The sequence below is a fragment of the Eleutherodactylus coqui genome, chromosome 2, assembly GCF_035609145.1.
Source record: "Eleutherodactylus coqui strain aEleCoq1 chromosome 2, aEleCoq1.hap1, whole genome shotgun sequence".
Lineage (NCBI taxonomy): Eukaryota > Metazoa > Chordata > Amphibia > Anura > Eleutherodactylidae > Eleutherodactylus > Eleutherodactylus coqui.
Genome location: NC_089838.1, coordinates 29,414,996 through 29,427,593, shown reverse-complemented (window position 1 = coordinate 29,427,593; position 12,598 = coordinate 29,414,996). Strand labels below are relative to the sequence as shown.

The following is a 12,598-nucleotide window of genomic DNA, read 5'->3' as shown; positions in this document are numbered from 1 at the left end:
CTATTAGGTTCTATTGAACCTAATAGCGCAATGCTCACAGAGCGGAATTCCACCGTGGAATTCCGCACCGTGAAAGCATCTGTACTCACCGGCGGCATGTTCTATTTGCCGCAGGTGTACGCGCGGACAGCTCCCATTGAAGTCAATGGAAGCCGTCCGTCACGCTATCTTCTGCTGTAGCACAGCGGAAGATAGCATGAAAATGCTTCCCCGCCCCCCGTCATGTGATGCTGTGTGCGTGTCATATGACGTTGCCAGCATCATGCGGGACGTCATGTGGTGAATCCGGAAGCAAGTATGGGGCCTCTGGAGGGGGCGCCGTGACGGGCTCCGCTGCGGAATTCTGCTTGCGGAACCCATCACGGCCGTGGGCACTGGGCCTAAGGCTTCCTGTCCAGTGGAGATCCGCTGCGGGTGCCGCCACCCGGGAGCAGGAGTCGGCAGATGGATCTCCACTGTCAGCCTATCTGACAAATAGGCTGACCTCGGAGAATCGCGGTAATTTGCAACATTCTGTAAATTGCCGCCCGCGAGCAAGAAAAAGCGCTATGATTCCCCGCCCGTGGACAGGGGGGAAGCCCTTTCCATAGCAACACTATGTAAAGTTTTCACTGCGTTCCCCGGGGCCGGATTATTGCCGCGGGGAACGCAATGAAAATACGCCCGTAGACAGGCAGCCTAATGTTAAGCAATGGTAGGGTTTCTGCTAGCTTCTCACCCTGCCTTACCTTTCGTAACATTTAAAAGGGTTGTCCCGAGCCAAAACCTCAAAATTTTCAATTAGCCCATTTCCCCTGCCACCCCCGGCATAAAGCAGCACTTTAAAGCGGTTATAAACCGCTTCCTACTTACTGTCTTGAAGAAATAATAACTTATAAAGTTCTTCTTCCAAGATGGCACCTGTGATGTCTCAGGGTGCGTTCCACGGTGCACCGCGCTTCCAGGAGGCTTTCATGCGCGCTCCCGAGACGCCGGTCACGTGAGCAGGTGACTGACATCATCGGTGGAGGCGTGCACTTGTAATGTATTAATACTGGGGCTGATATAGGGGTCACTATTACTACTGAGGCCACTGTGGGGGTCACTATTAGTACTGAGGCCGATACAGGGGTCAATATTACTTCTGGGGCCACTGTGGGCGTCACTATTAGTTTTGGGGCTGATTTAGGTTCACTATTACTACTGAGGCTAATATAGGGGTCACTATTACTACTGAGGCCAATATGGGGGGCACTATTAGCACTGCAGCCAATATAAGGGTCACTATTACTTCTTGGGCCACTGTGGGTGTCACTGTTAGTACTGGGGCTGATATAGGGGTTACTATTACTACTTTGACCACTGTGGGAGTCACTATTAGTACTGAGGCTGATATAGGGGGTCACTATTACTACTGGGGCCGATATAAGGGTCACTATTACTACTGAGGCCACTGTGGGGGTCACTATTACTACTGGGGCCAATATAGGGGTCACTAATACTACTGAGGCTACTGTGGGGGGCACTATTAGTACTGGGGCCAATATAGGGGTCACTATTACTTCTGGGGCCACTGTGGGGGGGGGGGTCACTATTAGTACTGGGGCTGATATAGGGGTCACTATTGCTACTGCTTTCACCAAACTGATTCCTATAATCTTATTTCTATTTTTTAGATAACTGGGCTCCATAAATGAGACAAAACAATAATTTACCCACAAAATAAATGGTTTAATAAAGACTCTGGTTCAGAAGCTTGACTAGACAGTAGCTTATACATTGTATTCTGCCCAGAAGCCCCGAGGAACCCGATGTACTCAAAAAACAATACAAGGGCTAAAGAAAATTCAATATTGTGGTTTAGAATAACCGTTACAGTAAAACAGCGATAACTGGAGAATAAGCACAGAAGGACATCCCCAGGGTGTTACTTCCCCTATGCCAGTGGTTCCCAAACTTTTTCTGCCATGGAGCCCTTTGTGAAGCAAAAGTTTCTCCTGGAGCCCCAAAGTGGGACATATGGTGTGGAGCGGGGCTTATCATAATATTATTTTTACCTCCACCATTATAAAAACGACAGGACAGTTTAAAAAATAGAGGAATGCTGGAGCGCTGGATGAGCTATTGATATACATTATATTTAAAATTAACATGCTGCGGAATTATGTCCCGCACCACATGTCAGTGTCCACACGGGTTTTGCGCAGATTTTTTCCACATCATATGGATGAGGTTTTCACTTTGCTGCTATAGCTGCTGAAAATTCCACAGCAAATCCACCCTGTGTGACCCCCTATTGCAGCCCCAGTAGTAATAGGTGACCCCCTATTGCAGCCCCAGTAATAGGTGACCCCCTATTGGGCCTCAGTAGTAAAAGGTGACCCCCTATTGCAGCCCCAGTAGTAAAAGGTGACCCCCTATTGCAGCCCAAGTAGTAATAGGTGACCCCCTATTGCGGCCCCAGTAGTAATAGGTGACCCCCTTTTGCAGCCCCAGTAGTAATAGGTGACCCCCTATTGCGGCCCCAGTAGTAATAGGTGACCCCCCAGTGACCCAGTAGTATTAGGTGACTGCCATATGTACCCCAAAATGGTAGCAATAAAAACTACAGCTTGTCACACTAAAAACAAGCCCTCACCGAGCTCCGTCCATGCAAAAATTAAAGTGTTATAGGACTTTGAATGCAGCAATGTAAAAAAAAATTATTTCCAAAACAAGGGTTTTTATTATGGAAAAGTGGAAAACCCCCCAAAAATCATAAGAATTTTGGCATCGCCATAATCATACTGACCAACAGAAAAAAATGTATTGTGTGATTTATGCTGCATGAATAAAGGGGTTCTGTCATTATAAAAAAAAACCTCAATACTCGCCTATTCCTCCCCTGTCAGCCTTCTTGCCTCATCTCCTCCTCCCCGATCTTCTCCTGGCTCCTCCAGTCTACCGGGTCACGTCACCTCCAGCCCGCCGGATCCTTCTGCTTCCTTCTGACATAGCATACATTGCCTGCCGGAAAATGCCAAATCCTATGCCAGGCTATTGCCGCGACTGCGCATGTGCGGTGTCTCGCAGCAATAGTATGGGAACCCTCGTGGCGAGACACTGCGCATGCTCAGCCTTGGCAATATCCTGACTTAGTATTCGGCATTTCCCGCTGGGCAGTGAATGCTACATCTCTAGTGACATAGTGTACAATGATCTGCAGGAAGTAGAGTGCCGCGAATGTACATAACATCACAGGAAGTAGAGGATCTGGCCGGCTGGAGGTGACATGACCCGGGAGACTGGAGGAGCCGGGAGAAGATCGGGGAGGAGAAGATACGGTAAGAAGACTGACAGGGGAGGAATAGGCGAGTATTGATTTTTGTTTATGAATTCCAACTCCAATCCCGGGGACATAGATTTGTTCAAAAACTTCTTCAGCCTGTGGCAGTAAAATCCCAGAATCCCCCACAGCTGCTGCATTGACGGCTCTCCGGTCTTCACTTCCTGATGCAGGGAGCCAGCGATCACATCCCCAACAAAAGGGCCACATGACCGATGCAGCCAATCACCGGCTTCCTTTAGATGGTAAATAACTGCGTCACATATGTTACCCAGTGTCAGGAAGTGAAGTTCAGCAGGTACTGGAGGGCCGGTGAGACAGTAACTGCGGGGGAGAGTGGAAGGGGGGCATGAATTCTGTGATTTCACTGTCACAAGCTAAAGAGGTTTTTGAACAAACTATGTCCCAGGATAGCCCTTATGGCCCCTAGGTGCCATGGCAAACCGTTGGCTGGCCACAATTGCATTGTGGAAGGTCAATATGGTGACAGGGATCCTATATCTGTTAACCACTTATATGTTGCGGTCAGCATTGACTGAGGTATCTAAGAGGTTAAATGACTGGGATCAGAGTTATCTCTGAATCCACCTGCTAGCACAGGTTGTAAGCTATATAATACAGCTAGCCCCCACAAGTGATGGGGGGGGGGGTACAGCTCTTGTGCCCGCACCATTACTGCATTACAATAGTACAATGGCTCATGCTAAATACATAGTGACTGGGACATACCATTATGGAGTTGGATGGGAAGGGGTTAAAAATCCTGCAGTTGTTTCTTAGGATAAGAATGTGCAATATCCCCTCCGTGTGAACAGTGTCTGGTAAACGCAGCCTTATTGTAATACATTCCATTTCTCCTCTAGGATCCAGCGGTGTTCGACCAACCGGCTCCGGCACAATCTCAGATTCCATCAAGGAGAGATTAATATTCCAGCAGGTGCTCGGCCAGGGCAGTTATGGAACCGTCATGAAGGCCGAAGACACTTTGACCCACCAGACATTTGCCGTGAAGATGATCCGCAAGACGGCCGTGCGAGGAAAAGAGAAGTACGTCATCGCGGAGAGGAGAGTTCTACAGCTGGCAACCGGAACGCCCTTCCTTGTACATGCCGCCTTTGCCATCCAGACCGAGGTATGACTGGGACTACCTGGTATTACATGTCATACACTGCAGGCGTCACTGCTCTATATGGCACATATAGGAAAGTCCTAGGGTCACATGACAAAAGGAAGAAATTGCCACCTGTTTTTTTTCTTTTTTTAGGCAATTTAAACTTTGTGCTAGTTCGTGCGAGTTTGAAAAAAAAAAAGCGTGAAAATAGGTCCTGCCCTATCTTTCTCCCACGTAAAGTTAAAGGAGATGTCCCGCGCCGAAACGGGTTTTTTTTTTTTTTAAACCCCCCCCCCCGTTCGGCGCGAGACAACCCCGATGCAGGGGTTAAAAAAACCACCCGCACAGCGCTTACCTGAATCCCGGCGGTCCGGCGTCTTCATACTCACCTGCTGAAGATGGCCGCCGGGATCCTCTGTCTTCATGGACCGCAGGGCTTCTGTGCGGTCCATTGCCGATTCCAGCCTCCTGATTGGCTGGAATCGGCACGTGACGGGGCGGAGCTACACGGAGCTACACGGAGCCCCATTCAGAAAAGAAGAAGACCCGGACTGCGCAAGCGCGGCTAATTTGGCCATCGGAGGGCGAAAATTAGTCGGCACCATGGAGACGAGGACGCCAGCAACGGAGCAGGTAAGTATAAAACTTTTTATAACTTCTGTATGGCTCATAATTAATGCACAATGTACATTACAAAGTGCATTAATATGGCCATACAGAAGTGTATAGACCCACTTGCTGCCTCGGGACAACCCCTTTAACGGGCGAGTATCCTGGTAGTGAAAACTGCCAATGAAATCAGTGGTTTCGTTTTGTCCTGTTGGCCATGATTTTCATTGCAGCCTAACGAGACAAAATGGCGCTCAACAGTTTACACCCAAATGGTGTGGATTTTGTCACGGTTTTCGGTGCAGATTTTCACAGGTTTCAAGGGCCCCTGCACACGGGCGATTTTGCACACAGAAATTCAGTCACAGCCATTGAAACCCATTGATTACAGTGGGTACCCCCACATGGCGCGTTTTGGCACCTGCATTTCTGTCAGGCAAAAAATACGTGACATGCTCTATTTCTCTGCACATTTTTGCACCCGAAGCCCTATAGGCTGAACAGCACGGTTTTGCAGTGTTAACTCATAACACCGGGGACTAATTAAAGGGGTTGTTCCGCGATGACAAATTAAGTTAAACACTTCTGTATGGCCATATACATGCACTTTGTAATATACATCGTGCATGAAATATGAGCCATACAGAACTTATATACTCACCTTCCCTGTGCTGGCGTCCCCGTCTCCATGGTGCCGTCTAATTTCAGTGTCTAATTGCCCGATTAGACATGCTTGCGCAGAAGGGTCTTCTCCCTTCTGGTCAGTCCGGGCACGAGCGGCGTTCTGGCTCCGCCCCCTTCTACGCGTCATCACGTAGCTCCGCCCCATCACGTGTGCCGATTCCAGCCAATCAGGAGGCTGGAATCGGCAATGGACCGCACAGAGCCCACGGTGCACCATGGGAGAAGACCCGCGGTGCATCGTGGGTGAAGATCCCGGCGGCCATCTTCGAGGAAAAGAAGGAAGAAGTTGCAGAGAGGGGATTCGGGTAAGTAAAATTTTTTTTTTTAATTTCAACACAACCATTGGGTTTGTCCTGCGCTGAACGGGGGGCCTATGCAAAAAAAAACAAACTCGTTTTGGCGCGGGACAACCCCTTTAAGCTTTCCCGCCTACTGAGTAGACTGTCCGGCGCCGATGTTAACGGGCCCGACAGCGCATAGAAGTACAGTAAAGAAGCGTGGTTATGGTCGTGATTACGACACAGTCTCACGAGCGCAATTCCGTCCCGCTCGTCTGCAGGAGGCCTTACCTTCGTATAGCAAGGACTAAAATCTGCAGCACAAATCCACAGCAAGGAAAACGCAATGCACATGCAAATTTGGTAAATGAGAGCGAACCCATTGTAAGTAATCGGCTCAATTCTCTGCGTATCACGCACGTATATTTTGCGAGTGCAGATACGTCCATCTGAAGCCACGCCTAAGATCATATTCAGCAAATTGAAAATAAATGTGAGCGCTCAGCCAATCAGCGCAGCCCTTTCTGGAGGCGGAGATTTTGAAATCCCTGCCTGCTGAAAGTGCTGAGCGGCGGAGAGGTGAGTAAAGATTTTTTTATTTTTTTAACCAGTTAATGATGATTTTCAGGGAAGGGCTTATATTTCAAGCCCTTCTCCGATAATCATACTGCGGGCTTGTCAGAAAGCACTGCTTTAAATGTGATCGGCAGCAGTGCCGATCCCAATGAAAGCAATGAGATATCATTCTGCACTTTTGTCACAGCTGTGCAGAAGTAGAGAAAAAAACGCCAGTGGGTGTCCACCCTGATAGATCAGACTTTTACGGAATCAGTGAAACCAAATATGTTTTATTTTATTATTTAGATTCTTTTATTATATATTTGGCAAAAGGTGGGTTTTTAAAAAAACTTTTATTACCTTTTATTTTTTTTTATAGTTAATAAGACTTTTTTAAACTACCTTTTACAGTTTTTTTAGTGCCCATAGGAGACAAGAACTTGCAATGTTTTGATTGCACCTGCAGTATAATGGCTTGATAGGCAATCTGCATTGGCGGCCCTGGGATCTTATCGTAGGGGCCGTGCGGGGTCACTGAACATTGATTGGGGCATTTAAATGCCGTTGTCAGAATTGATGGCTTACGTTCTCCCCTATAAGCGTTGTTCAGTACTTCTAGGGAACAAAACTCGGTCCAAACAACAGAACTCTTATTTAAAAAGGTTTTCTGACCTTCCAAAAAAAACTTGCCCCAGAGTCGGGAATGGCATAAAAAACTAAGTCATTATTGAGCCTGCCGCTGCGCCTCCGGTCTGGCGCTGCCAACCCGGTTCCCTTTGTTCTGTGCCCCAGAGAAACAAGAAGCAATGACGTCACATTCATCAGTCACATGACTGCTGAGGCCAGCGATTGGCTGTTAGTGGTCATGTGAGCGATGACTGTTACATCATTGCTTCATGTTTCAGCGGGGAATCACAGCAGAGAGGAATTGGTCAGCGGTGTCAGACCAGAGGGATAGTGGAAGGGTGGACGATGGCTATTTTATGCCATTCCCAACCCTGGGGCAGGTTTATTACAGGCTTTAATGTGTAATATAGTTATGATTTACACAGTGTGCCACGGGCCATCATGAGCACGAAAACACAGCATTTCATATTTCCATATCACTGTAATCAGGTGTGGGCTCTAGGTACCCAAGTCCGACACTGATGCCCAATAATCAACAGAAAAACGGGCTCATGCCCAATTTGAATTTTCTCTGCACATTGGTGCTTTTAATTAAAAAGGTTAAAAAGCGGTGCAGAGTATTATAATGGCGCAGCGCATGGAGAGGAACGGTGCTAAGCAGGGAAACATGCAGAAGGTGCCATAGTGCTCCACAGGTGAGACCCCTTCAATCATTCTAGTAACTGGCAGGGATTACAACAGTGAGGTAACTAATGATTGGAGAGTAATAACATATTATCTAAACTTGCCTAAGTAGCTCGTTTAATAACTGTACCTGTCTATACTGTGTAATAAATCTATGTATAAATATATCAGGGGTCAATACGAGAATCTCTCCCATCATCTATTTATACCCAGGACTGTGATTGTAACAAGGGGGCCCCCTCTATGTCTAGGGGCTCCCACAGACTTGCATTTTTTTAACTCTGCTATATCGCTGCTTTTTTATGCGAATGTCAATGAGACTTTCTAATGTTGAAAACGCATCGCAAGTTTGTGCTTTGCGATTTTTGTGCGATGCGTTTTTAATATTAGAAAGTCCAATTGACATTCGCATAAAAAACCCCAGCGATATCGCATTGTTAAAAAACACAAGTGTGCAGGAGCCCTAAAGGAAAGAAGGCTTCTACACCGACATAGAAGGGGGTTCTTTACTGTAAGAGCAGTGAGACTATGGAACTCTCTGCCTGAGGACGTGGTGATGGTGAACTCACTAAAAGAGTACAAGAGGGACCTGGGTGCCTTTCTTGAGTGTAACTACGTATATTTCAGTTTATAGTCGATGTTATAGTCATTGATTACTCCAGAAGGGTCGGTGATCCAGGGATTATTCTCATTGCCAGACTTGGAATAAGAAAGGACATTTCTTCCTAAACTGAGGAAAATTCGTTTCTACCTCACTGGGTTTTTTTTTGCCTTCCTCTAGATGACATTGGGGGTAATAGGCTGAACTAGATGGACACAAGTCTTTTTTCAGCCTAAAGTACTATGTTACCTGTAAATGTGGGCGGGGTGATTTGGTGATGTGACCATATCGGTCCTATGTTACAGATGAATATCCTATTTGGCTTGGAGTATGTAAGCTGTGGAGACCTTTTCGACCTTCTAGAAAAGAAGGGGAGACTTGATATCACCAGTTCCAGGTGAAACTCTACTACATTGTACATATATGAGATGCTGAATAATAAAGAATAACATTTCTGTGACTCCTTGTCTTATTTTTGGGATATAATACTCTCATTTTCCTTTTCAAGATTTTATGCCGCCGAACTCGTGTGTGGGATCCAGTTCCTTCATCTTAAAGGAGTCATCCACAGGTAGTGACTTTCTAATGACTCTCTTCTTGAAGGCGTGTCTCAGGAATACAAACTTTAGCCAAACACCCTGTTAAGGCATATGGTGTCTGTCTGAGAAGGACCCAACCTGCCCGGCATTAAATGGTCGTCATCCAAAGCCAGATTTTCCCTCAAAAGTCCAAAACATCAGGCTAGACTTGTCTTCTCATGGTGATAACCAGTGGTTAGAGAAGATGGGCCTGTGGTGGGGATTAGCTGCCATTCAATAGGGATTCACTTCATGAGACAACCTCTTAAAGGGGTTGTCTCGCGGCAGCAAGTGGGGTTATACACTTCTGTATGGCCATATTAATGCACTTTGTAATGTACATCATGCATTAAATATGAGCCATACAGAAGTTATTCACTTACCTGCTCCGTTGCTGGCGTCCCCGTCGCCATGGATCCGTCTAATTCTGATGTCTTCTTGCTTTTTTAGACGTGCTTGCGCTGTGCGGTCTTCTTCCTGGTGAATGGGTCCGCTCGTGCCGGAGAGCTGGTCCTCGTAGCTCCGTCCCATCACGTGTGCCGATTCCAGCCAATCAGGAGGCTGGAATCGGCAATGGACCGCACAGAGCCCACGGTGCACCATGGGAGAAGACCCGCTGTGCATCGTGGGTGAAGATCCTGGCGGCCATCTTGGTGAAGGAAGAAGAAGGAAGAAGGAAGACGTCGCAGAGCGGGGATTCGGGTAAGTAATAAAAAATTTTTTTTAACACATCCTTTGGGGTTGTCCTGCGCCTATGGAAAAAAAAACAACGTTTCGGTGTGAGACAACCCCTTTAATTCCACTGTAAATCACTGTTTACCACATATTGTTATAAGATGAGCACTGACTTTATATCCACATTTTTTATCTTACAGAGACCTCAAACCTGAGAATATCTTGATAGCTGATACCGGCCATATCAAGGTCACGGATTTCGGTCTTGCCCTTGTCAACATACACGGAGGCCGAACATCCACAAGTAGAGCCGGTACAGCAGGTTATATCGCCCCGGAGGTAAGAAGAGAACTTTACTACTTTTTAAAATTGTACTAATAATTTACATGGAGGACTGTGGGAGAGGGTGTAATATAGTGGCAGACTACTATATGATATGGAGAGCGATGTATCAGTATGGTGATATACAAGATGTCGCTCTAATACTTCTCTTTATTGCAGATGGAAGCCGGGAAGAAGTTCAATACCGCTGTTGACTGGTATTCGTTTGGAATCACCTTAAAGGACATGCTGACCGGCGTGGGTACCTACGATCCAACACTCCTCCGTGGGATTTCATACAGCGCTAGAGACATCATTGAAAAGGTGAGTATGTTTCTGTTATAAGGCTCTAGTACTAGGGCTTATACACAGGTAATATTAGCCATCACTGTAGTAATAGATGGACTGATGATAGCTCTACACAAACACATTTTATCCCAATCACTGACCTCCTAAAATGAGAGCAGTAGAGGCCATTCATCACACATTACGTCAGATGACACAATATGGAGAGCAGTAGCCCGGTAATAGTAATCCCTTTTGCCCATACTGTGCCCAGATCCCAGGCTTCAGTTACTAAATACTAGATCCATTTCTCATTTTCAGCTCCTCCAGAAGGATCCTGCCCGGCGCCTAGGACTACACGGGGACATCAGAGGACATCGCTTCTTCCAGAGTATTGACTGGGACTCTGTGGAAACACTGAAGATGGCTCCACCATACATCCCTGAGGTAAGTGACCCTACAAAAATGTCACCATATCCTGAATAAACTCCACTCTTTCAATCTTCTACTTCTGTTATACATCATGAGTAATGTTAGGAGTAGGAGGCTGTATTGGTGGACATTATTCTTTCATTCTATATCTACCCTCGATCCACTGAGGCTAATTTCACACAGGCGAGTGCGATATCGGACCCTGAAACTCAATCCAATATCGCACTTGTCAACATGCGATTTCCCTGTGGATGGAAGGCGTTTTGTGTTAGAACCACCTTGAACCACAGGGAAGTAGCGATCCTCCGCCGCAGCTAAAAGGATCGCTGAATGTTTCCCATTGTTTTCAATGGGTAACGTTCGCATGCACCTCGCACATCGTGTGATGCTGTGACGGACCCGTTGAAAACAATGGGCTATGCAAGGTGTTACGAAGGGAACACCCAAAGTTAGAGCATGTCAAGATTTTTCCCTACACCACAATGCGGTGCAGGAAAAAAAAAATCGCTCATGTGTATGACCCCGTTCAAAAGATTTTCTCGGCCGAATAAAAACGGCCTTAAAGGGGTTGTCCCGCGGCAGCAAGTGGGTCTATACACTTCTGTATGGCCATATTAATGCACTTTGTAATGTACATTGTGCATTAATTATGAGCCATACAGAAGTTATAAAAAGTTTTTCACTTACCTGCTCCGTTGCTGGCGTCCTCGTCTCCATGGTTGCCGTCTAATTTTCGCCGTCTAATGGCCAAATTAGATGCGCTTGCGCAGTCCGGGTCTTCTCCTCTTCTCAATGGGGCTCCGTGTAGCTCCGTGTAGCTCCGCCCCGTCACGTGCCGATTCCAGCCAATCAGGAGGCTGGAATCGGCAATGGACCGCACAGAAGCCCTGCGGTCCACCGAGGGAGAAGATGCCGGCGGCCATCTTCAGCAGGTAAGTAAGAAGTCACCGGAGCGCGGGGATTCAGGTAAGCGCTGTCCGATGTTCTTTTTTAACCCCTGCATCGGGGTTGTCTCGCGCCGAACGGGGGGGGGGTTGAAAAAAAAAAAAAACCCGTTTCGGCGCGGGACAACCCCTTTAATGTTGTGTTTCTATGTAACTGTAGGCCCTGATTTTACATTTTTGCAAAATTGTAAGTGAGTAGTTCAGACCTTTTCAGTATATTTTAATAAAACCTAAAAAAAATCTCTCCTCTTAGTATAGGCTCCACTCAAAAGAATTCCTCAAAACAGAACTTGGCCCAGTTTATATGGAGCCTGCGAAAGCTTCTGGTGTTTGTTCTTCCAGCCTTAATGAGATTAGACCATTTATGGAATGTATTCTTCTATCATGCTTGCATTCTCAGTGCAGAATAAAACAGAAGCTTGGGTTTCATCAGGGTTCATTTACTTATTTTGTATAATGTGGCTGTGCTCTGGAGATGGGAGGGTGATCATGTTATAAGATGAATAGTGTCTTCCTTACATTATGTTATATCATTCTTTTGCTTCTTTCTTTTGTAGCCACCTAACGCTCATCCCGAATTCCAAGCAGCCAAGCTGGATGAGATTGAAGCAGCAGAGGCCAGTGTATCTTTACCATCAGATACTCAGACTAGGTTCCCAAGGTTTTAATTCGTCAACTGGTAAACCATCAGCTAGACACCTGCTGAATAACATCATCCGAGCGAGCCGTGTACCTCAGCCTCTACATGACCATCTGGAGAAGACCAGAAGACCCGATGGACAGCAGTAACCCTGGACCACTGTATGGAGAAAACCAGAAGACCCGATGGCCAGCAGTCACCCTGGACCCCTGCATCGAGAAGCCAGCAGATCCACCTAGCAGCTGGCGGTAAGTAAGTGCTATAACA

General features: G+C 46.7%; 1 protein-coding gene across 1 annotated transcript; it reads left to right on the top strand.

The window, feature by feature from the left end:
• The first annotated feature begins 3,250 nt into the window (after window positions 1-3,250).
• On the top strand, window positions 3,251-12,359 carry LOC136609921 (protein kinase C delta type-like). Its single transcript, XM_066589206.1, has 8 exons — window positions 3,251-3,302; window positions 4,168-4,436; window positions 8,762-8,853; window positions 8,965-9,027; window positions 9,910-10,048; window positions 10,211-10,354; window positions 10,637-10,762; window positions 12,249-12,359. The coding sequence occupies exons 1-8, from the start codon at window positions 3,251-3,253 to the stop codon at window positions 12,357-12,359; spliced, it is 996 nt and encodes a 331-aa protein (XP_066445303.1).
• The last annotated feature ends 239 nt before the right edge of the window (window positions 12,360-12,598 follow it).